This window comes from Canis lupus, chromosome 2, assembly GCF_011100685.1.
Source record: "Canis lupus familiaris isolate Mischka breed German Shepherd chromosome 2, alternate assembly UU_Cfam_GSD_1.0, whole genome shotgun sequence".
NCBI classification, from domain to species: Eukaryota; Metazoa; Chordata; class Mammalia; order Carnivora; family Canidae; genus Canis; species Canis lupus.
The window spans coordinates 59,747,357-59,772,370 of record NC_049223.1 but is presented as its reverse complement, the minus strand read 5'-3'; the positions used below and the strand labels follow the sequence as shown (position 1 = coordinate 59,772,370).

At 52.0% G+C, this 25,014-nt stretch overlaps 1 protein-coding gene across 1 annotated transcript; it reads left to right on the top strand.

The window, feature by feature from the left end:
* The first annotated feature begins 7 nt into the window (after positions 1–7).
* MMP2 (matrix metallopeptidase 2) lies at positions 8–25,014 on the top strand. Its single transcript, XM_038531020.1, has 13 exons — positions 8–161; positions 3,120–3,346; positions 4,266–4,414; positions 5,521–5,649; positions 5,883–6,056; positions 8,927–9,100; positions 10,004–10,177; positions 11,945–12,100; positions 13,285–13,420; positions 17,068–17,204; positions 18,228–18,387; positions 22,356–22,465; positions 24,124–25,014. The coding sequence occupies exons 2-13, from the start codon at positions 3,195–3,197 to the stop codon at positions 24,225–24,227; spliced, it is 1,755 nt and encodes a 584-aa protein (XP_038386948.1). The 5' UTR covers positions 8–161; positions 3,120–3,194; the 3' UTR covers positions 24,228–25,014.

Genomic DNA, 25,014 nt, shown 5'->3' with positions numbered 1-25,014 from the left:
GCGCGATGACCCCGGAGCGCGGGGCCCGGGGCGCGCTGGCCGGCCCGCTGCGGGCGCTCTGCGTCCTGGGCTGCCTGTTGGGCCGCGCCGCCGCCGCGCCGTCGCCCATCATCAAGTTCCCCGGAGATGTCGCCCCCAAGACGGACAAAGAGCTGGCTGTGGTGAGTTGCGGCCCGGCCCCGGGAGGGAGGCGAGTTGGGAGAAACTCCGGAGGCCGAGGCTCGGGGTGGGGTGGGGGTGGGGGTGGGGGTGGGGTGGGGTGGGGGGGTCTCCGGAACAGCCCCCCCCGCGGTGGGCGCGCGGCGTGGGGAGGAGCTTCTGGAAACCGCTCGGTGGGGGGTGGTCTTTGGCCGGCGGAAGGCGGGATCCCTTTTGCAGCCCCTTGGTAATCGGAGAAGGCCTTGGGTAAACAACTTGGCAACTTTGAGGACCCGCAGGGTGGGCGAGGAGCCAGCGGTGGCAGGGCCGGGATGCTTTGGCCAACAGCTGGAAGGGACCTCCTTTGTAAATAAAGGGGCATTGTCTTGTAACCGGGGGATTTGGCAAGGGGGCCCGCTTTGTAAACAACTTTTGGACACATCTGGGGGGTTGGCTACGGGCCCTTGGCCCTTGGCAGGCGTCTTGCTCGGCCTTTGGCCAGCGGTCTGAAAGGGGTCTCTTGAAAAGGGAGGATCTCTTGATCCCGCGTGAGACTTTGAGAAGAGGGTCCTTTGGCGCCCAATTTGGGTTCACTTTGGCACACATACGGATAGGAACTCAGGGCAAAGCAGAGCTTGGCCACCGCCAGGGAACCTTCCGCACACATCTGGAGAGAGGCCTTGGAGGGGATCTTTTGGCAAGTATTCGTGGGCCGGAGGGAAGCAAAGAGCGCATCCTTTCCACCTGGCTTAATGGACAGTTGGCCCGGAGGGTCAAGCGTTGCACCTCGGAAAGTTTCCTCGAACTTCTCCAGAGGCTTGGAGAACCCGGGAGAGGCTGGCGGGCCAGGCGCCGGGAGGGGCAGGCGCACGAGGGGCCCCGGCGCGTGGGGCGGGGGCGGGGGCGGACTGAGCCCCGTGCTGGTGGGACCGCAGCCAGCCAGTCCTCCCTCCTGGCGGGGCTCCGGGCTGTGGCTCAGAGCTTGTTTTGCCAGCGCGCTCGCCTGGCCCAGGAGCTCCCTGGACCGGCCGCAGCGTTACTCAAGGGGGCTGGGGGCATCAGAGGGGCGCTTCCTCTCACCCTGTAGGCGCCTGGAGCCTCCAGGGGTACCTCCCAGCCCACGAGACATCTGCTTCTTTACTGCTTCAGACGCCCCAGAAATCTATTCTCCTTCATCCTGGCCCTCAACCTGCCCAGGACAGGACTTTTGCACCCCCTGGTCACCCTAGGAACCCCTTCTCAGAATGTGATGCCACCACTCCCTCTCCCTGCATATAAGCTTCTGTCCCTGCTGGATAAATAGGTTGGGAGATCATACTTGTCTTTTTTCTTTTTAAGATTTTATTTATTTATTCATGAGAGACACACAGAGAGAGGCAGAGACACAGGCAGAGGGAGAAGCAGGCTCCCTCTGGGGACCCCGATGCGGGGTTTGATCCCGGGACCCCAGGATCATGCCCTGAGCTGAAGGCAGATGCTCAACCACTGAGCCACCCAGGCGCCCCGAGAGACCTTACATTTTTAGGGGGCTACTCATTTCAAGGATCTGGAGCTGGCATGCCTGATGATGTGGCTGTTGCCTGGGGCTGGGCTTTGCAACACTGACAGAGCTCCCCGGGTCCCCACACCTCCAACAGCATGCAGAAGTCCATGTTGCCCCAAGGCCATGCAGTAGGAGGCTTGAGGGGCAGCCTCTGGGCTTAGGCTGCCTGGCCTCTCATCAGGGCGTCATGAGCGGCCAGCGTCCTTGGGCAAGTGACTTCATTTCACAGTCTCAGCTGCTTCTGCAAACAGCATGAGAGTGGGGTCTCAGAGTTAAGGGTGAGGCCATCATAGAAACCTTGAAGGGCCCCTGGCCCATGGTAAAGCCTCAATGGGAGATAACCGTGGTCATTATTCTCATTGTTACTATTATTTTACTCTTTCTTTCCCTTTCCTAGCTACCCCCACCCAAACAGGGTTAGGGCCTCTGTAATAAAGTCTCCGGGCTCTTTTCACCATTCCAACATAACACACCTCACACATCCAATTTTGCACAGACTGTGGTCCATCCACCTCCCCACGCTGGGATTTGCACCCTGGAGACTAGAAACACCTGTCATGTTCACCAGTCTCTCCCGAGTACTGAGGCACAGGTCCTGGCACATGGCAGGGAGGCAAAAACCTGAGCTGGTTGGTCCCTGAAACTCCCTAGGGGCCTGTTTAGTTTAGGCCTCAGCGAGCACGGAGCCAGATGAGGACAGGATGATCTTCTTTTTGGAAATTACAGCTCTAGGATTTGAACACAGGTCTGTCTGCTACAGGAATCCATGTACATGAGCCTTGAATATCCTTCTAAGGAAAGTGAGAAAACCAAATCCCTCTGTCTTCAGCAGTTAGGTGAATTAAAAGAGATGGTGGAGGTAAAGAGGAGAGGCAGAGAGTTATACTTCCGAGCCTGGGCTCCAGAGCCAGATTGCTTGGGTTCAAATCCACCCTCTACCATTTGCGAGCTGGGGGATCATAGGCAAATTTCCCAACCTCTCTGTGCTTTACTTATTTATTTAAAGATGTTATTTATTTATTCATGAGAGACACACAGAGAGGCAGAGACGTAGGCAGAGGGAGAAGCAGGCTCCCTAAGGGGAGCCCGATAAGGGACTCGATCCCAGGACCCCGGGATCATGACCCGAGCCAAACGAAGGCAGACACTCAACTGCTGAGCCACCCAGGTGCCCCCTCCCCTGTGATTTAATTTCTTTCTCTGTATGAGGGAGATAGCAAGAGTAACTGCATTACAGAGTTGCTCTAGGGGCATCTAGTAAGCTCCCAACACGTGCCCCCAGCCATGTGTCGTTACAGCTTTCAGGTCACTCAGTGAGTGACAGAGCTGGTTTGGGAACCTGGGATTCTATCCCAGTGCCGTTAGGTTCCTGACTATTTTGGTCAACATTATGTTATCCTAACATGGCTGCTTGCCTCGGGCTGTTTGTTTCTTCCAGCAATACCTGAACACCTACTACGGCTGCCCCAAAGAGAGATGCAACCTATTTGTGCTAAAGGACACACTGAAGAAAATGCAGAAGTTCTTTGGGCTGCCCCAGACTGGGGAGCTTGACCAGAGCACCATCGAAACCATGCGGAAGCCACGCTGTGGCAACCCTGATGTGGCCAACTACAACTTTTTCCCCCGAAAGCCCAAGTGGGACAAGAACCAGATCACATACAGGTGCGGAGGCAGGGCTGCAGGCAGTGGGGTCCCAGAGCTGGGGGACACTGAGTGTCCTTGGGCCTTGCCTTCTCCTTTGTGGGGACCCAGGGTGTATCCAGTGACAGCCTGGCATCTTCAGAAGTTGAGTCCAAAGTTCTTAGGAACTGGAGTGAGACCAGAACTTGAATCTCACACTAGCCTGGGGGCAGCAGGCTGCTTGGCTTGCAGTGCTCTGAGCCTTGGCTTTCCCGTCTATAAAATGGGGCTAAAACACAACCTCCTCTTAGGTTTGTTGGAAACTAAGCTTGGTCACCGATATAAAGGGATATCCTAGCACCCAGCATACAGTGAGAGTGTAAGGAACGCCAGTCACTGTCCTTATTAGAGGGGCTCATAGGGTGGGTGAAGGGATTTGATGATTGGTTGTTGAGTTTTATATGGTATTATAGAGTTGTTATTATCGGTTGTTAATTGGGCTGAGAGCTCCCTCTGAATGACTCATGTTGGATTCCAAGGGTGAGATCTCTGTCTCATAGCCTTCAATGCGCTATTCATGCCCCCCCCCTGCCACCCACCAGCCGGAGGTGAGAAAGGAGACTCTTGAGCCAGGTGTGGAGATGTGGGCTGGTCTAGGACTTCACAGAAGCCCAAGGCATTCTGGGTGGACTGTTCTCTTAGCTCTGCTCCACATGCACACATGTATACCTGCTTGTGCATACACACTCATGCACACTCATACATGCCTGCAGAAACCTATGCACCCCTTACACGCTTAGGCACAAACTTACATACCTGCATACATGCACGCACATTTGCACACATTCATGCATGGTCACACACGCACACTTGTACATGTACTTGCATGCTTGTGTGCATATGCACACTCCCGTTCCCTTGTACACCCAGACACACTCACATGCATCTCCACCCCCTGCAGGATCATTGGCTACACACCTGATCTGGACCCTGAGACAGTGGATGATGCCTTTGCTCGTGCCTTCCAAGTCTGGAGTGATGTAACTCCGCTGCGGTTTTCTCGTATCCACGATGGAGAGGCTGACATCATGATCAACTTTGGCCGCTGGGGTAGGCAGAAGAGGGGTCAGCAGAAGGCAGTCTGGCCATTGGAGGGGCACGGGGTCCTGAGCAGAGCTTAGACAGGAAAGTAGAAGATGTGTAGACACTGGAGAGCCACATTGATGTGGGGGCAGATGATGTGACAGTGAGTTTATCCTGGACGCAGTGTAATCCTGAAAGCAGGTGGTCCACCTGCATCCCCCAACGTGGTAGTCACTAGGTACATTGGGCCATTTTAATTTAAATTAGTTAAAATTAAATTAAACTTAAAATTCAGTCACACTAGCGACACTTCAGCTCCTCAGTGGCCACATGAGATTCATGGCTATTGAATTGAATGGCACAAAGAATCTCCTCATCGTCACAGAAAGTTCTGTTGGCTGAAGCTGGTGGACACTGAGGAATTCTAGATGTGAGAGAGGGTCAGAAACAGCAGAGTAGTGTAGACTTGAGAGGAAATGGGCTAGAACCTGGCATCAAGGATGCCATGTGGGTTGGTACTATGAACACTGGCAGTAGTATAGACACGAAGGTAGATAATGTGGAGATTGTGAGTGGTATTGCGATGTGGGTGAATGGCAGAGGCAACAGTGTTAACATGTGGGAGGGTGGTATGCACCTGGGTGGCAAAGTAGACTTGTGGGTTAACATTGCGGATAGTGAAAAAAACAAAACAAAACAAAACAAAAAAAACATTGCGGATAGTGGTAATGGTATGAGTTGAGGGTCAGATATAGGGTTAAATTGACAGTGTGGATGTGGGGTAGGTGATCTGGACAATGGTATAGACGTGGGGACAATGAGAGAGTGGTGAGGATGAGGGTGTGGCACATTAGTATGTGGATAGGTATGATGTCACTGGCGGTAGTATAGACAATGAAAGTCAGCGGTAGAGATCCTGGGGACTGTATAGACTTGGGGGGGTGGGTAGTGTAGACCATAGGATAGTTATAATCAAGTCAGGAACTCTACTGAGGCTCTGTGTTCCCAGGGCTGGATGACCGTACCACGACAGGGAAAGGGATGGATGTTAGGGTTGAGGGACCATGGACAGGGATGTGGCTGGGTTAGGGCCCCGCTGGGGCAGCTAGAAGCTGAGACCCTGTGTATTGCAGAGCATGGAGATGGATACCCCTTTGATGGCAAGGACGGGCTCCTGGCTCATGCCTTTGCCCCAGGCCCTGGTGTTGGGGGAGACTCTCACTTTGATGACGATGAGCTATGGACCCTGGGAGAAGGACAAGGTAAGAGAGCGAACATCTGCATGCCGGGTCTCCTCTCGGGTCCTCTGCATGCCTTGCTGTCCCTAGCAACAAGGACCGTGGCTTCCCTGGCAACCCCAGACACCTCCATCTGCTCCGATGGGATCAGAGAGCTGGCCATGGGAGGGAGGTCACATTCCCGACTGAGTCAGAATCCTGGTCTCTAAAGAAGGGTCTGGAGACGCTGACAGTCCACCCCGTGTTACCGTACGCAGTGGTCCGTGTGAAGTATGGGAATGCCGACGGAGAGTACTGCAAGTTCCCCTTCCTGTTCAATGGCAGAGAGTACACCAGCTGCACAGACACTGGCCGCAGTGACGGCTTCCTCTGGTGCTCCACCACCTACAACTTTGAAAAGGATGGCAAATACGGCTTCTGCCCCCACGAAGGTGAGCTTCCACCTGGCCCCAGGCTTTCCTCCTCAGCCTCTACCTTGCCAGGCTCCCCGCTCTCCCCCTGCCCTCCCTACTCCTCCACAGGCCTGACACTGCCAGCCAGCCAGCATGCCTCCATTCCATTCATTCAGGCCCACCACCCTCGTGTGAGCCATGGTTGTGTCCTTCTCATCTGCATGATTATTTACACGATACTTTCATTAAATCGGTTTGTTTTGTCATTAGCAATAGCATTTGTGAAATCACAGGCTTTTTAAAAAAAATATATTTTATTTATTCATGAAAGACACAGAGAGAGAGGCCGAGACTTAGGCAGAGGGAGAAGCAGGTTCCCAGGCTGAGCAGGGAGCCCGATGAGGGACTGGATCCCAGGACCCAGGGATCACGCCCTGAACCAAAGGCAGATGCTCAGCCATTGGGCCACCTGGGTGCCCCAAATCAGTGGCTTGTCATACTAATTACTTTTTTTCTAATGTGCATAAGAATGAATTTAGAACTACTAAAATGCCCAGTGATTCTCTCTAGAACCAGTCTCTAGCCCCAGGCCAGGATGGGGGCTTCAAGGACTTAAGAAGAGGCTGTGGAGGATGGCTTGGAAGCCTAGCAAGCTTGGGAAGCAAGACTCAGACACAGAGGCTGATACCCAACCTGGTTTGGGGACACCGGCCCTGGGAATTTCAGCCATTGTTCCTGGTTCTGACCGACTTTTCCAGTGTGTGTGTGTGTGTGTGTGTATGTGTGTGTCTGCATGCATGTGGACACGGACTCCCATGCTCCTGCACACACACCTGGGTGTGTACACATGTCTGGGTGTGGGGCCTCTTCCTTATCTGCCTCTCTGGGTTTTTGTATCTGCTTGTGTCTGCATCTCTGTGTCTTGGCAAAGGCATTAGGCCTGACTCAGTATTTTTGTATGTGTTTTTGCCAATGCTTGAGACATAACATTTTCAGATGTTTTGAAACCATACAGAGGGAAAAGTTTTTTAAAGGGGTCAAGGTATTGACATACTCAATCCTTTTTTAATATATCCTTCACCATGAGACACACTTCATAACCGGAAATCATAAGAAGACAGCATGTACGTTTTTATACTTGTCACATCATCATACTGGATGATTCTAGAAGTCAAAAGCCCAGAAAACTGGAGGGAAATGGGAGAAAATCCAAAAATTCATTTTGTAAATATTTGTTTCTTTTCCATCCCCATAAAGACTCTTTGATCTATATATCCCTGTGTTTTTTCGGCTGTAATTTTACATGTTTGTTCTGACCCCATAGCTACTGGTCATTGAGTACCAGCCATCTTAACAGAAGGAAAGGAACAAAGATCTAGTTAATCTGTTCCTGTTTATGCTTTTAATACCAAGCTCACACAATACTTTGTATTAAGTAAGAGCTCAAACCACTGACCATTAATAAGTCAGAAATTTTTAAACAAAAATATTTTATGTATCTTGCATTTCCCAATAGGGATTCAATCATAGTTAACCCTGCCATGTGTCAGTCCCTGTGATTAGAACAAAATGCCTTGATTGTAGAAGTGGAAACAGCTGTAATTCGTAAGTTTGGTTTTTCCCTGCATTGGACATTAGCCATATACTTGATCTTTAGCCAGATGCAAGTACGTACAACACGCGCGTGTTTGGGTCTTGGAATAGAGGTTCTGGTTACTCAGCCCCTCCTGACTGCTGAGTCAGTGTCCTTTTCCCTTTATCCTTGTTGGGGGTAGGATCTGAAAGGAGATGGAGCTTTCTGGGTGGTAAAAATGCAGCTGTTGGCCTCCACAGAGGTTAACACTGTGCCTTTCCTTCTCTGAGGCCACCAAGACATGTGGCTTCAGTTTTGGCTCTCTCGGAGTCTTGTTGTTTCTGGCATTGTGGGGGAAGGTCTCTTGGTTGGGAAGAGGAGAGTAGTGAGGATATGGGGCCCTGATCCTGCCATCTCTGGCCCACATTTTGGTCATGGTGGAGTTAATGGGGGTTGATGAGGTCACCTCTGGCGCCGTTGCGCACAGATGGTCCTTGTTACGCACTTGTGGTTTTGCTAGTTGGCAATTTCAGAGACACACCATTTTGTAGCTTTAGGGTGGATGAAGGCATTGGGGGAGCAGGAGAAGAACCTAAGAGAGACCAAAACCCAGACTCCGAATCCCACTCTCCCCAAATTCTCCAGTCATAGCCTCACATCTTGGGGAAGTTAGAATGGGAGAACAAAGTGTATGTTATCCTTTCCCCCTCTCCTCCTCTCTGCCCTGCAGGGACCACAGCAGGGCCATCCAGGAAAGCGCCTGAGGTTGAAAGGGAGGTGAAGCTTCCTCTGTGTGTGTGTGTGTGTGTGTGTGTGTGTGTGAGAGAGAGAGAGAGACAAAGACTGTAAGCAAGAGAGAGATGACCACGAGCAGTTCCAGAGTGAGCCTTCGCAGAACTGCTTTCCTAGGTCTCAAATGGAAAGCCTCTTGTGGTCCTGCCAACCACGATCTACGTGGCGTGGGCATGGACCAAGCAGCGGGGACAGAGACCCTTGGGTGTGCGCGGGGCTCTGGAAGCCCCACGTGCCTCAGGTTTTACCATCTCCTTGTTGGGAGGAGGGAGTTTGGGTGGGTTGAGGGAGGTGTCCTTAAGGTCCCAGGGGAGGGGCCGAGGTGGCCAGGGGGGACAGGAGTACTCTCCAGGAGCCCAGAGAAGCAGCAGTTGACCAACGGCTAGAGATGGGTTTTGAATATTTTAACGATGCTGTGACCTCACTGGCGTGACCCGGCGGATGGCGACCAGCCAGGGCTGGGCCCACGCGGCGGCCAGCTGACCCCCAGGCAGGCAGGCGGTGGCCGCTCACATTCACCCCCTCCCCTCTCTCCCGCCCCCAGCCCTGTTCACCATGGGTGGCAACGCTGACGGACAGCCCTGCAAGTTCCCGTTCCGCTTCCAGGGCACCTCCTACGACAGCTGTACCACGGAGGGCCGCACGGACGGCTACCGCTGGTGTGGGACCACGGAAGACTATGACCGCGACAAGAAGTATGGCTTCTGCCCCGAGACCGGTGGGTGTTGCCCTCCCCTCCCCCCCACCGCCCCTCGCCTCGGCCTGCAGCCTGCCCTGCACCCAGAACCTCCCAGAGCGCCCTCCCCACCTCCCACCCCCTTTCCCAGGACAAGGGTGGCAGTCAGAGTGCTTAGCAGCTGGGACAGTTGGGCACCCAAGTCAGAACGGTCGGCGGGCCCCCATAGCCAGTTGAGCCGTCTGGGAAATGCCTGATGTCCCACCAGCTCGGGACTGGTCTGAATGGCCCACCTTCCGTCGATTTCCTTTGCAGTCATTTCTCTTTCTCTGTCTCCTCTTGAAGTCTCTCTTCCCTGCCTTTCTTTGCTCCTGTCTGCATCTCTGGCCTTCATTGTCTGTTTTTCAGTAAGGACTCCCTGCCTCCTTTCCTCCTCCCTCCCTTCCTTGCTTCCTGCTTGCTTCCCTGGCCCATCTTTACTGAGCACCTGCTTTCTGCAGGAGACACGGGTAGGTCTTTGCAGGACCCTGCATGAGGGAGCTCCTGGTCTATGGGAGTATGTGGGTGCTTCTAGCTCTGCCCAGCCCCCTTTGCCTCTGGTCCCTCTGGCCTCGTCCATGGGAGGCTAATCAAAGCTCTGGAATCTGGCTGCGTGGGTGTGAATCTTATCCCTGACACTTCTAGCAGTAGCTGCTCAGGCAAGTTTTTTCATTTCTCTGAGTTCCAGTTTCCCATCCATGAAATGGTGGGATGGGGGTAAGGGGTAGGTTATGCTCCCTACTGCACAGGGTTGTAGAAATATGTATAAAGTGCTTGCTCCAGTGCCCAGGCCTGAGCAAGTGAGTACTCAGTAATCATGGTTTGTTAACTGTCTGCATCGTGTCATTCCCTAGTGGTAGCCTCGGGTTCCTCACTGCCCCCTGACCCATGTCCCTCACTCCACAGCCATGTCCACTATTGGTGGGAACTCGGAAGGCGCCCCCTGTGTCTTCCCCTTCACCTTCTTGGGCAACAAGCATGAGAGCTGCACCAGCGCGGGCCGTAGCGACGGGAAGGTGTGGTGCGCCACCACGGCCAACTATGATGATGACCGCAAATGGGGCTTCTGCCCTGACCAAGGTACAAGGTTCTGACCATTGGGCAGAAACACCAGACCCCATCCCGCCCCTGCACCGGAAACCTTCCTGCCCTCCTCGCCACTGCCCCACTGGCCACCCACCTCAGGCACAGACACCAGCCCCACACATCCACCTGTGCTGGTAGAGACAGTATGTTGACTGAGGTCCTGCCCATCCCTGGAGACGCTGCGCTTTCCCTCCACCTTGACTACCCCTCTAGATGGGGTGGTTCCTGCCCAAAACATTCAGTGCTGGGCACAGGGTATCCTATACTAGAGAACAATTCCCCTACGAGGCATTCCTGCCTCTCCAATGGAGAGCTGCCTTCAAGGAGCTGGGTGCGCAGGAGACGTGAAGAAAACAGAAGTAGCCTCATCGTCCAAAGCCACCCTCCAGGCAGCACGAGAGAGCCCCCAGAGCCCTCCTTGTCCCTTTGCCAAGTTAATGGTGGGGAGGGTCTCTGACAGTGCTGAGTGCTGAGGACAGCTGCCTGACATAGCTCTTTGCCCTCCAGGGTACACAGGCTGGGGCAAGAGAGTGACCAGGAGATAGGCCATGACCTTACTATGTGGTCAACGCAGGTTGTAGAGGGGTGCCTGGGGGCACCATGCCCACTCTAGTCTGCAGGGCCGGGTGTCATTGGGCCCAAAGCTCCCTGATGGCCCCTGATGGACAGGGGAGAGGGTTGGTGCAGGGCTGGCCAGAATTCGATCAGCCTCTTTCTAGGTTACTTTTCTTCTTGTTTACTCACAATGAGATGGAGTTTGGATTGCATCAACTGCCAGAGGCCAGCCAAAAGAGTTTTCCTTAACCCCTACCGAATGCCATGCTAGGACATACCCTGGTATTACGTGCTCTGCTCCAGCTTCTGCCTAAAGGTGGGATTCTCCATCTGCTGGGAGGGCTTAAGGCTCCAGAGCTCGTGTGGCACACTCATAGCATGTATTAGTTTCCTGGGGGTGCCCATAACCAAGTGCCACAAACTGGGTGTCTTAAAACAACAGAAAATTATTCTCATGCACTTTGGAGGCCATAAGTCTAAAGTCGAGGCATTCGCAGGGCCACATTCCCTCTGAAGACTGCATTGCTCCAATCTCTGCCTCTGTTCTTACGTGACCTTCTAAGTATCTTCTCTTCTTAGAACGACACAGGTCACAGTGGATTAAGGGCCCACCCTACCCTGGTATGACCTCATTTTAACTTAATTTATCTGCAAAGGTGCTATTTCCAAATAAGGTCGCATTCATAGGTGCTTGGGGTTAGGAATGAACTTATCTTTTGGGGAGACTCAATTCATCCTACAACAGAGTATGAAATGGGGTTTGCTCTCTGTGACTGAGCCTGGGCAGCCACTCCAAGTGAGACTGGATTTTATGGCTTCCTCTGGGGAAGAAACAGGGGACCCACTCTCTTACCTCTTGGAGACCCTACTCTTTGTAAAAAAACATAAAGGCAAAAAACCAGATTTTTAACAAATGAGACTTTAAGTAGAGGATTTACAGCTGTTCCTGGTCTCCTGTAGAGCTTGCATGAAGCCCAGCCTGGAAGGGACAAAGGAACTTTGGCTGACCCTCCTTGAAAGCAATGGGCATAGTCTATCAGACCTAGAATTCTCAGGAGAAGAGAGAATTAATATGTGCCACTTGCAGGGCTCTCTGCCCCCTACCATGGGGATGTCCTCAAAGTCAGCATCACTGGGGCCAGAGCCTCGCTCCTCTCTCATCTCTCTCCCTGTCTCTCTACCGCTCTCCCCCGCTGCGGCCCTTAGGGTACAGCTTATTCCTGGTCGCAGCCCATGAGTTTGGCCATGCAATGGGACTGGAGCATTCTGAGGACCCTGGAGCCCTGATGGCACCCATTTACACCTACACCAAGAACTTCCGTCTGTCCCAAGACGACATCAAGGGCATTCAAGAGCTCTATGGTAACCCGCAGCGTGGGAGTCTCGGGATGGGAGTCTGGGGAGGTTATGCAGCCTGGGGTGGAGGCTTGGGGCTTGGGAACCAGCAAGGTCCCATCTTTCCAGAGCTGCAGGAGATGGAGGCAGGAGCGTTGATCTGTTCTGAGCATATCAGAGCAGCTCCTCAAGGGTTAGTCCCCTTCCTTTGGATGGTCCTGTTCCTTTCCAAATAATATCAATATTCATGTCCCTCTTGGCTTCCCGGAGCCACTCCGTGAGCTCAGCAGGGAAAAACTGGCTCCACATTTTCAAGGTGGGTACACTGAGGCCTGACTAAGGTTCCCTTCTGGCACAGGGTCGCCAGGTTTGAGCCACGAAGTTAGGTTTAGAATTCAGGAGAATGAGCTAAAACCCAGGACAGAATTGCTCAGCATGTGGAAAGACCCTGATGATATGGAGGGATAAAAATGTCTAGTTTTCCTACCTGTTCTTTTATTTTAATGTGTAATGGGCACAATGGAACCAGAGCTTGAAACTAGTGATTTATTTACTAATACTTACAATGAGGCTAGAGTGGGTCCATTTAAAAAAAAAAAAAAAAGTGGCTATAAGATGGTCCTGGACCAAGTCAAAGTAGTGGAAGTGGTGCTGGGTGACAGCTGGGGGCACACGGATTTGGGAAGGAACACCGGCTCGAGGTAGAGGTGCGGAGTTTGAGGGCCTCTGCCACTCACTCACAAGTGATGGAGCAGGTCTTTACCTCCCTGGACTCAGTTTGCACTGTGGCCGGTTGTCATGAGGAGCAAAGGGATGAGTCCTTGAGAAAGTGCCCACTGCTGGCTCTGACTCTCCTGTGGGCTTAAGGACCCGAGCTTTGGAGTTGAATGATTGGGTTTTAACCAATTAATGATTAATCATTAATCATTTAACCTTGGTGGGCCTCAGTTTCCTCATCTGTAAAATGGAAGTATTATGATGAGGACTGGTTCGGGTGATGTTGGTGAAGAGCATTTGTAAAGGACCAGGTGCTGGGGGTTCTGGTTTCTCTTTCCTGTCCCCCACCCATCACATCCAGGCTTCATTTCTGTGTCTCACCTGGGCTCAATCCAAGGCCAGAATACTATTTCTTCTGACCCTTAGCAGGTTGAGTGGGCAGCCCCGGGGGGCTCAGCCTGGTGGGGAGAGTCTGAGGTCATGTCCTCCTCCAGGGGCCTCCCCTGATGCTGGCACGGGCACTGGCCCCACCCCAACTCTGGGACCTGTCACTCCTGAGATCTGCAAACAAGACATTGTCTTTGATGGCATCTCTCAGATCCGTGGGGAGATCTTCTTCTTCAAGGACCGGTGAGTGCAGGAGCTTGCTTCTTGTCCTGCCTTCTGCCCATTCCCTCTGTTATTCCCGTGGTCTGGGAGCCCACTGGAGGCTTCACAGAATGGCCTGTATAGACAGTTTGTCCCGTGTATTGGGCAGCCTCCAGATGTCAGTGGCTTACCACACCAGACATTTCTTTTGCTCTATCCTAGTCTGTGGGTCTGCTAGGTGTCTTGGCTTCAGTCTGTGGTTTGGGTTCGGGAACGTTCTGCGTGTCACTCATTCTCCTGGGGTTAGCAGCTACTCGTGGCAGATGACAAGCACAAGAGGCCAAATCAAATCACACAAGAACATTTAAAGCCGGGGATCCCTGGGTGGCTCAGCGGTTTGGCGCCTGCCTTTGGCCCAGGGCGCGATCCTGGAGTCCCGGGATCGAGTCCCGCGTCGGGCTCCCGGCATGGAGCCTGCTTCTTCCTCCTCCTCCTCCTCTCTCTCTCTCTCTCTCTCTCTCTATTTCTATCATAAATAAATAAAAATAAATATTTAGAACATTTAAAGCCTTCACTCACAACACGGCTGAGAATGTTCCATTGACTGAAGCAAATCACATGGCCAAGCCCAACACCTGCTATAGAGGGTAGTATATGTGAGGTCACATGGCAAATGCACGTGGATGTGTCATTCTAAAAAGGGGTGGAGGGAAGAATTGGGAACAACAATCCAGGTTCCCACAGGCTTTCCCCTGGAATGGCCTTGACCCCGGATAGCCAAATCGTGCTTTGTATGGGGAGCAAGTAACCACAGGGGAGGGGTGGTATCCTTCATGCTATAGATAAAGGCCCCCCATTCAATCAACCAAGAGCTGAAACTCACCCTAGCCCTCCCGGAGAATGGCAGACAGTATCTAGGACCGCATTGAAGGGTCTGTCCATCATCTGACTGTACATATATGCATGTATACATACACTATCCATCATTCATCTATTTGTCCGTCATCTATCCATCTATTATTCTTTATCTATTATCCATTAGCCTGTCGTCATTCCTCCATCCTTTCATCCATCCAACCATTCAGAAAGTGTGGTAAATCGTGCTTAATAGTTGCACGATTATAGGCAAGTTAATTATGTGTGTCCTTGGTACCTCCATTTTCTCATCTATAAAATGGGAATAGTATTCTAACCTGCATCATGGGGCTGTTGTAGAGATTAGGTGTTGTAAGATTAGATGCTTAGACTCATGCCTGACACAAGGCAAGTGTATTGGATCATACTAGCTAGTATTATCAGCAAACAATTACTTGGCATCTATTGTGCCAACTACTTTGCTTTAGGAGCTGTGGGAGTTGGCTTGCTGAGAGCAGATGGGCTGCCTAATGCCTAGAGAGGTCCACGGGCCTCCTACACCAGAGCCCCCAAGGGTGTAAATATTAGGAGTGTGGGTTTCTGCGCCCACCCTCAGGCCCTCTGAAATCTCTGGGAGTGGGCCCCAGGCATCTGCATTTTCACAAATTCCCCTATGATTCTTATACTCATTGAAGTGTGAGCAGCAGCAGTCTGATTTGGGAAACAGGCAGGGAGACCTGACAGCAATCCACAGCGGGATGAAAGGAATGGACTTGCAGAAGTATTTTGAAAATGCTTGCCTGGACACCTGCAAGTCAGGGAAGGCTCTGAAAAGGAAGCAGCCCTTCAGCGGGCCTTTAAAGAAGAACCAAATGATGTGGGAGTGACGAGCTGACAGGTTGGAAGGGTATTTGAGCAGGGGGCTCCACAGGAGCAGATCAGAGCAGAGCCGTAGAGATGTGAGACTTCCTGGCTTGCAGAGGGGAGGGATGGAAAGAGCCTGATGAGGCTGGAAGATGTTCCATGAACTTTTGTGAAGCACGTCCTCCTCTGGTCCAGGCACTGGGCTCAGTGCCGCAGGGAGGATGCCCTGCTTTTTGCAGAGTCTTCTGGCCAACAGGGAGATGGCCAAAATGCCGAGAGAGCTAGGAGACCCAGAATGCAGTGAGAAGTCAGGTACCATCAGGCCTTGAATGCCCAAACCTGGAAGTGTAACAAAAGATGCCAGTGCTTTCCAGCAGCCCCTGTTATAGGGATGGGGAAAAGGTGAGTCAGGGGGCCCCACTCCCCAGGACTGTCCTTAGCCTGGAGTACCTCCCAGTAAGGAAACCCTGACCACACATTTAGATCTGAGAAATGCAGACCTAGAAAAGGGTACAGAGCCCAGGCCTAGGTTTAAAGCCATCCCTGGCCTGACACAGCATAATTTCAGAAGGAAAGTGATGAGTGTTTGATGGGTTTGTTGAATTAACCAGCAAATATTTAAGCCCTGATCAGATGCAAAATGGGGGATGGAGAAAGGTAATATTGCAAGATAATTAAACCCAGAACTTTGGAGTCAGGTCTGGATTCAAATCCTGATAATATTGTGATCTCTCTGAGCTTCATTTGCCCAATAAAGTTGATGGTACCTTCCTGCAGCAGGATGTTTGGGCTGCAGATAACGGGGAACCCCAGCTCAAACCAGCTTAAACAACAGACAGAAATTGCTGTCACGTGGTATGAACTCCAGGGGTAGGGTTGCCTCTAAGGGCAGAAAGAAGCTCAGTGACTTAATGATATCTTTGTCCACTGCCATCCTCTCAAGGCTGGGTCCCTCATGGTCAGACAATGACTACCAGGGGCCGTGGGGGCTGCAGGCTTCCTTGGCCATATCCAGCAGGAGAGAGTGAGAGATTCCCCAGCTGTGAATTACAAGTCTGTCTGTTCAATCTCATTGGGCCCACATGAATCATACAGTAACTGCTGAATCCATGCCAATTTCTAGGAAACTCTAAGCTCTGATAGGTTTAGACCAGTGGTTCTCAAATGTTGGCATGCATTAGGATCATCTGGAAGGCTTGTTAAAGCAGATTGCTGGGCCCCAAGCCCAGAGAGTCTGGTGCATAGGTCTCGAGTGGGCCCCAACAAAGTTCCCAGATGATGCTCATGCTACTGGCCTGGGAATCGTACCTCGAGACCAGTGGCTTAAACTCATCAGAATGGGGATGGGTCTGCCGGTGGGCAAGCTCGGATCATAAATATGGAAGTTGTGTGAAGAAGGATGATAGGGAAATAAATGTATCATGGATGCTCATAGACCACCAGGAGTGCATATTATCTTGTCACATTGTGAAGATTTCATTTTACAAGACACACAAAGGGCGTGGTGCTTAGTAGGCTGTCCGTAAATAAGAGCTCTCGCCCCTGCCAAAGTACACGAGTCCATTCCATTTCAATTCAGGAGATGATTGGAGTACCATCAGCCCCTGCCTCAATGGACATCTGAGCTAATAAGAGAGATAAACCATCTTAAAAAATCATCAAACTGCTATTGCAGACACTCATGTTGAGGAGGAAGAATGTGGTATGATGGAGGTAGTTAGGGAAGGCTTCCTGGAGGAAGGAGCAAGACAGGGGCAAACAACGTGGCTCCTCAGCCCTGGCATCTTGCAGAGCAGGTGGGCAGAGCTCTGCTCATTCTCCAGTCCTGCCCCCACGTGCCCTTGACCTGGCCTTCCTGTCTGAAGGCATCATCAATGGGAAGTGTTTGGGTGGGCTTGAGGAGGCACATGTGGTAACAGCTGCAGAGTGACCCAGAGTGTGGTTTCCTGTGTCCCCTGCCCCCACCGCAGGTTCATTTGGCGGACAGTGACACCACGGAACAAGCCCATGGGGCCCCTGCTGGTAGCCACATTCTGGCCTGAGCTCCCGGAAAAGATTGATGCTGTGTACGAGGCCCCACAGGAGGAGAAGGCTGTATTCTTTGCAGGTGCGTGGGAAGGTCTCTGCCTCGCCCTCAGATCCCTGGGGCTCTGCACCATGGTTCCTGTGTACCTGTGGGTACTCCCTGTCCTTTCAGGATCTGTTCTTTCAACCATCAGTTCCAAAAGCGTGGGATTCCTCTGGGGGATTGGCTCAGACACCCAGCATCAAATAGCACTAGCCCACAGAGTGAACATTCCATTACCTTTTAATTTCCAATCCTGATCCTCTTCTAGAAGGAAAATCACAGTTTAGTGCCTGTGTGCTGGTGTCCCTAACACTTTTCTAATGCTGGAGCCTTTGGCAGACAAAGATTTTAGCTAGAACTTTTTCTAAGATGATCTCACTTATAACATTTAAAATAAATTGATTTCCAAAAAAATTTATCTCCGTGGATTTCAAGATGAATTCAAGATGAATTCCTCGAAAACAGAATAGGAGGTCCATAAGAGGACGGAAAGTCTCTGTAAATGGTAAAAATTAGCAGGGGTAGGGTCATGTGGCTAACACTTGGGAAACCTGCTCATTCAGCATCTGAACCTACCACGTGCCGGGGATCCAGCCGCTGCCCTCGTGGAGCTCACAAGTTGGCGGGGGAGACAGAAAAGCAGGCTGTGAGGAAATGCAGTAGGGCTATGGCAGGGCAGGGAGGACCAACTGGACCCTGCCCTGGTCTGAGGTGTGGGCACAGGGACGGCTTCCTGGGGCATCAGACAGGTACGTGTTCCACCAGCCAGTTCCCCACCCCCTCCATCCCAGAGTGGTCCTGGGCAGTGGCACCAATTAGGAGAAGGTGTTCATGGCAAGTGTGGCACTTAGCGTGTGAATAGCAAGGGCTGCTTCTAGAGGCAGGTTGTAAAACCATATATGTGAGTCCCGATCCTGGGCACTGAAGCAGAAGTGAGCAGGACCTCGTGTCCCCATCGAGAGCGGCCACGGTGGCATCCCTGGCAGACAGACGATAGGCAGAAGAGGCCAGGCTGAGGGGCTTCAGCACCAGCCACCAACGCCCGCTTTGCTCCCTCCCCAGGGAATGAGTACTGGGTGTACTCAGCCAGCACCCTGGAGCGAGGGTACCCCAAGCCGCTGACCAGCCTGGGGCTGCCCCCTGACGTTCAGCGCGTGGATGCTGCCTTTAATTGGAGCAAGAACAAGAAGACCTACATCTTTGCCGGAGACAAGTTCTGGAGGTAAGGGCTTGGTGGTGTGGGCGGTAGAAAGGGGGACAGCACAGCCAGCTGTGTGGACGTGGAGAAGACGTGCTGCGGTTTCCTGTTTCCTGGGGCAGAGTCGGTGGTTTGGGGCCGTGGGTTCCCCCTCCGGCCTCTGAGAGGTCACCGAAGGATCAACCATCCTTGGGCACGTTTCTGGTGCAAGGTGGTCAGAACCTCCTTTCCTTTTCTGAAGTCTTTGGATGCGGCCCCTGTCTGCCTGCCTGGAACCTCTCATTTGGGGGTGACTCGCTGAAGAAGGCGGTAATAAAAATAAAGCTAATTACTGCTACTACTCACACTCTCCACCAGACACTATTCCACGGACTTTACGAGATAAATGTCGTTACTCCTATTCACATTTTACAGATGAGGGGAAGCATCTAGCTTAAAGTCACACAGCCAGGTCGTGGCAGGTTGGGACTTGAACCTTGGAATTCTGGCTCCCAGAGACTATGCTATTTATTCCTCACTATTCCCTACTATACCTTAGATAGCGGGGTGTGAAGAAATAGGGGTGATGAAGGCGGGGGGTGGCGCTGAGGACCTGGCAGGAACTTCCAAATCAGGTCCCATGGGAAGCAGCAGGCACTCTCTGGCATGTCTGCCACCAGCCCAGTGTCTCTGGGTGCAGACTGGCAGGGGGCTAGTTTGGAAGCAGGTAGCTCCCTGCTCCAGGTCATCAAAAGGGAAGGGTTCAGTTCCAAGAGGCCATGATCAGGGCTATGGGTCAGGGAGCCCAGTGTCCAAGAATGGTCAGTGAAAGGCCATCCAGACTTCTGGAGTTTGATTATAATTCTTCACTTTTCCCAGACAAGGAAACTGTGGCCCAAAGAAAAGAAATAACTTGGTCTACATTATTTAAGTGCAAGTGTGCTGACCACAGAGCCGGGATGATAACTGCTTCTCTAGTCCCATAACCCCACACCCCTCCACGGGACCCTGAGGGTCATTTGGGCAGTGGGGAGGCATGGCGGGTGCAGGGGGTGGTTCCTGCATTCCTCCTGTGGCTGCAACTGCATCTGGGGCCCTTTGTCTGCCTTCCCTAGAACATTCCAGCTTCCCTCCCAGGCTACTCTCTTCTCCCCTTGCCCTGCTCCCCACCACCCTGCCCCCAGAGGCTCTGCATGCGGAAGCTATTTGCCTGTGTCTAGGAGGAATTCCACACGTATTTCTAAGATACTTAGCAGCTCAAACTGATGGATATCTCAAACCTCAAGAAAGAACACAGTCAGCCAGGAAACCTCGGGGCCGGCTTTCTGCCCAGAGGCTCCGGAACACTCCTCAGCACTAGCACATACTACAAATGGCCTCTCAGCCTGGTAGGTGCCCTGAATTTCTAAATCTTAGAACCTAGACGGCGAGAGACGCAGACACATAGAAACGTGAATCTTAGAATCTTCAAGCACTGGTGTCGACGATTCAGGGTATTGGAAGGACTTCTATAATCTCCCTCCAATGTTCCCCACCCCCGTGGATAAAAACACATATGACAGATGCGACCACATGTGAATGCGAGTGAGCACATGCACATGTGTGCACATACACGAGGACGCTCAGCTGTGGTGGAGCCTGGCTGGGTTTTGGGCAGGGTTACCTGCTTCTCAGTCCTTCTCTGCAATAAGCCCACCTTCCAAAGCTGGGGTCCAGGATGCGTTGCTGTAGGCCAGTGAAACTTACTTAAAAGCAGCAGAGCCAAAGGCCTTATCGGAATCTCAGGGCTGGGTTTCCTGAAGAGACCGATACATCTCTTACTGGAGCTGAGTGTGCAGGGGACTTGGAGGCCTCCTTGCAGGAGAAGGACAGACACCCCCAATGACAGAGGACAAAGCTGCTGCCTCCAGCCTGACATCCCCTAGTTTAATCCAGGGAGTAATCAGCCCCTGCTTCTGGAAGCTTCCCACTAAGCCCACGAATGTATATTCGATATCTTCTATCTTCTAAATGTATATTTGATATCTTCTATATAAAGCCAGGGGCTGGAAGACAGTGGTCAAGAAATAGTCACACTTTTCCTTGCAAAGTTTATGGTAGAATGAGGGAAATAGACATATGTGCATTTCGCCTTTATTTTTCACGTAGGGTAGATACTATCTTTAGCCCCATTTTCTGGGTGTAGAAACTGAGGCTGAAGTTGGCTCAAGGATACACCCGAAGAAAAGCTAGGGCGGAAGCGTCTGCGTTCTTAACACCTGCTCTACACTGCCAGTTTCCACAGCTGCGGGGAAGTACAGGGTGTCGCAGAGAAAGAAACATTTAAGACAGCCAGCAGGGAACACTGTAGGAGCCTGGGGACAGAGAGCCGAATGAAGAGCTTCGAGCCCCTGCAGAGCCAGCACCTTCTGATGTCATGATGTCGGGCCCTTCCCAGAGGAAAAGAACTTGGAACCAAATTGGTTCTCTCCCCTGAGCCTCGGTTTCCACATCTGTAAAATGAGGTGGCTTCCTGCCCTGCCCACCCTCTGTGGCTAGGCTGGATGCAAACACAGGGCACATAGCTCTGGGTCGGGGGTGGGGCTTCAGTGAAGGCCATGTGGATGATGTGGATGGAGGGCTGGGATTTTGAGCTGCAAACTTGGCTTTGGTACACCAGGTCACGAGGAAGCATGTTAGGTTTTGCAAGCAGTCTTATGATGCAGCTGGGATCAAGGAAGGCTTTTCTGGCAGTTTCTCAGAGTGACGGAGAAAGGGGGAAGCGAACCCCCCTGGAGAAGGGAACTTACAGGAGAAATTATTGTGGTGTTGGGGTGGCCGTGGGGAAGAGGATCCGCTCTGAGGCACAGCAGAAGAAAGCCTGGCTGTCACTAGAATGGCATTCAACCATGGATCTGTCTAGAAAGTTAGCTCCACAAGGGCAAGACTTTATCTTGATTTTAGTATATGCTGTTGAAGCGAGCACTATCTTGATTAATGCAATATCCACTGACAATCAGAGAGGAGGAGCTCATTAAATATTTAGGGAATAATAGGTTGAGTGTAAATAGAGAAGCAAAGGAATCAAAGTGAGCCTAGCATTTAAGAAATTCTCCCCAAATTGAAAAAGATGGAGACATTGCTAGCCAGGAAGAAGAATATGCCAGCTAATACCCCAGGTAACTACCTGGATAAAAGGCACAGCCCAGGATAACTACTCACCCTGTTAGCAGCAGTAGGGACTCCAGTGGCGGGAGGCCTGCCCCCTGACTAAGTGAGCTTCCACCCACATACCTGCACTGTTAACCTGGCCATCCCAGATGAGATCATCTCCCAGGATGTAGATTGTTACCTCCACGTGATGGATAAAGAAGCAGCAGTTTGTCCAAAGCCTCTCAGTGAAAGGTTGCTAAGGCTGGAATTTGTCCCTAGGTTCCTAGTCCAGTGCTCTTCATACCACAGCAGGGATCAGAAGTTTGTAAAGGGACTAACATTTCCCAAATATCTACTAAGTATCAGATATGGAGATAGGCACTTTGCATATATGTTCTTTCAATTCTTATATATGTCAATTAAAAACATTAACTACAACCCCATTTTATAGTTGGTAAAGTGGAGGTTTGGAAAGCAATTTACAGCCCTGGAGCCAGACAGGCCTGGGTTGGATTACTCCTTGGAAGCTGGGTGCCCTTTCTAAGCCTCTGGCCTGTAAAATTGGTATTAAGGTAATAACTGTGTCCTTGCGATTGTCACAAGGATTGACTGAGAAAGTATATGGAAAGTGGTTAATACACCGGTTACACTTTAGCAATAATCACAAGATTGCTCTTATGGGACTGTTTAAGTCACGTAATTAATAATGAGTAGTGGAGTTGGGATCCAGACCCCAGTCTGACTCCCTGGCCTTCCACTCCAGCCGGCTGCCTCCAGGCAGGGCTAGGGCTGGTTTCCCTGGGCTGGACCCTCCCATCAAGGTGGGAGGAGGGCTGGCCTCCAGGAGGTCCCACTGGTCCCTCAGATCCGCTTGCTTGCAGATACAATGAAGTCAAGAAGAAGATGGATCCTGGCTTCCCCAAGCTCATCGCAGATGCCTGGAACGCCATCCCGGATAACCTGGACGCCGTGGTGGACCTGCAAGGCAGTGGTGAGCTGCCCAGAGCCCTGTCCGCTTTCTAGGACAGGCCTCCCCACCCCCAGCCAGGGCCCAGCTCCCCACAAGCACACACTCCCTCATTGTGTAGGGAGGCAAGTGGTGCTGGGGCGGGGGCGGGGAACAAATCAGCCCCTTCAGCCCAGTACTGGGAAGGCATCCAGACCCCTGACCTCTGCGCACTCAGCCGGCTCCAGGCAGTAAGACCCAGAAAGGCCTCTCACAGCTGCAGGGCCTGGAGCCAGGGAAGGGGAGGGCAGGAGGCCTGCTGGAACAAGAAATATGGCTCTGTGCCCTGCATTCATTCTGGGGTTTGGTCCAGGCCCTTTCAGGTTCCACAGGAGGCCTTGTGACTGCCTCCCATTAGCAGAAGGATGGCTCCATTTGAGACAGGACAAACTTTGTCATGCCCTGTTGCTGATGTGGCAAAGATGTCCCACTCAACTCCATCCCTCGCTGAGTAAAATACAACCAAGTGTCAGCAAGGGATAGGATTTGGGGTTGGAAAAACATATTCTTGAGGAGGCTTCTGTGAGGTCTGCAGGGTCCTGGGAATGAGTCCAGTTTGGCTTTTCAGAGGAGGTTGCAATTAAATTCCACAAAGATTTCTATTGAGCCCCTATCATATGCGAAGCACACGGCCCAAACCTCCTGTGGCGAAAGGTCTCACATGTCCAAGAAAGAGCAAAGTATAATCCAGGGGCCTGGTTAAGGGTTCTCTTCAAGAATAAACATCTATGGAGTCCCTCTCACGTGCCGGGCTTTTAAAGGAGGCAAACAAGATCATCGATGTCAGGAGTCACACATTTTAAAGCCCATAGGGGCTGGGCCAGTAGCACCAATGAGTGAAGCAGACAAGGCAGACAGGAGGGAGGGGTGGGGTCTGTGGTGAACCAGAAGGCACATAGCTTCTTCACAATCATCTGCTTCTTGAGGCTGCTGCAAGAACGGGACCCAGTGCTGCTAGATATCCTAGCTGCTTTATTTTATTTTATTTTTCTAAGATTTTATTTATTTATTCATGAGAGCCAGAGAGAGAGGCAGAGATATAGACAGAGAGGAAAGCAGGCTCCCTGTGGGGAGCCTGATGTGGGACTCAATCCTGGGACCCCAGGATCACACCCTGAGCAGAAGGCAGACACTCAACCGCTGAGCCACCCAGGCGTCCCTATCCTAGCTGTTTTAAGAGGAAGCAAGAAATGTATATTTTCGTATGAAGTTTCCAGATGTTTATGTGTTGGCAACTTAGAATTCAGAACAAAACAAAACAAAATATGTGTGCAAGCCAAATAAAACCCCTCTGCAGGCCTGATGGAGTGAGAAGCCTCCTAGTTTGCTCCCTCTGGTCTCTGGGACTTGCTTAGTTTGTACCCATGCTCAGTGGAATGCTGTTATTTATACTCATAATAGCATATGTTATCTGATGTAGTCCTCGCCACAAGCTCTAAGAGGTCGGTATCTTAATTCCCATTCAAGATGAAAAACAGGGACTCAGGGAGTGGACTTCCCCAGCCATTCCCTTCCCTCTGGCCTCAGAGGGATCTTCTCTGGTTGAAAAGCCTGTGCCCTATGGCCGGTGGCTCTCAAAGCTCCCAGGAACCTTCCATGTCTCAGGGTGGGGTGGTGACAGCCTCCCCTCTTTCTCATCCCAGGTCATAGCTACTTCTTCAAGGGTGCGTATTACCTGAAGCTGGAGAACCAAAGTCTGAAAAGCGTGAAATTTGGAAGCATCAAATCCGACTGGCTGGGCTGCTGAGCAGGCTCTGGCTCCCCCAGGCCCTGCCCCGCCACATTGCCTTCTGCACACCGGGCCCTGAGCGCCAGGGAAGGACCCGGATGGGCCTGGCAGCCTTCAGCTCTGTAGTTAAATGGGCGTGCTCACCCCTACCTGGTAATTTAAGATTCTGGAGAGTGGCTCTGCCCTGTGCCCAAGGAACGGTGCTGATTGTACCCCTCCCAACTGCCCTCACCCCCCCCCAGAGCCACCCCCAAAGAGATGCCTTGATATTCTCAATGCAGCCCTGCCTTGGGCTGCCTTGGTGCTGTCACACACTTCAGGCTCTTACCTTGCCACGATTTTCTGTGGCTCACAGCACCCTCGGAGCCAACAGACGGAAACTGTCTCAAGAGGGCACTGGTGGCCTGACAGCCCGGCGTGGCATGGGGCAGTGGGACAGGGGCGCGGATGTGGCCGCCCCACACACCTGGCTTCTCACTGCTGGCTGCCTTAGGACCTCTCCTACATTAGCAGTTTGCTTTGTATGCACTTTGTTCTTTTCTTTCGATGTTTATTTTTCCACTTTGTGATTGAATTTCTTGACCGAAGGACTCAGGTTGTCTGAAGTCACTCCACGATGCATCTCAGCCCACATAGGGATGGTTCTCTTGTTCCCTCTATTTAGTACAGCCCTCCCCCATCCATTCCTCCACTGGCTGGAGGAAAAAGCCAGCCTTGGCTCCTTGCTCAGCCCCGCCCCCTCCCCTTCAACAGTTCCCCATGGGAAATGTCAACAGAGTATGAATAAAGACACCAATTGAGTGGC

What these genes read in the sequence shown, in the direction of transcription:
- MMP2 (XM_038531020.1), top strand. Translation starts at nt 3,195, where the DNA reads ATGCAGAAGTTCTTTGGGCTGCCCCAGACTGGGGAGCTTGACCAGAGC. An exon ending in TGGCTTCTGCCCCGAGACCG is followed by an intron (nt 9,101 to 10,003) that starts GTGGGTGTTGCC and finishes CTCACTCCACAG; the next exon opens with CCATGTCCACTATTGGTGGG. An exon ending in GGGCATTCAAGAGCTCTATG is followed by an intron (nt 12,101 to 13,284) that starts GTAACCCGCAGC and finishes GTCCTCCTCCAG; the next exon opens with GGGCCTCCCCTGATGCTGGC.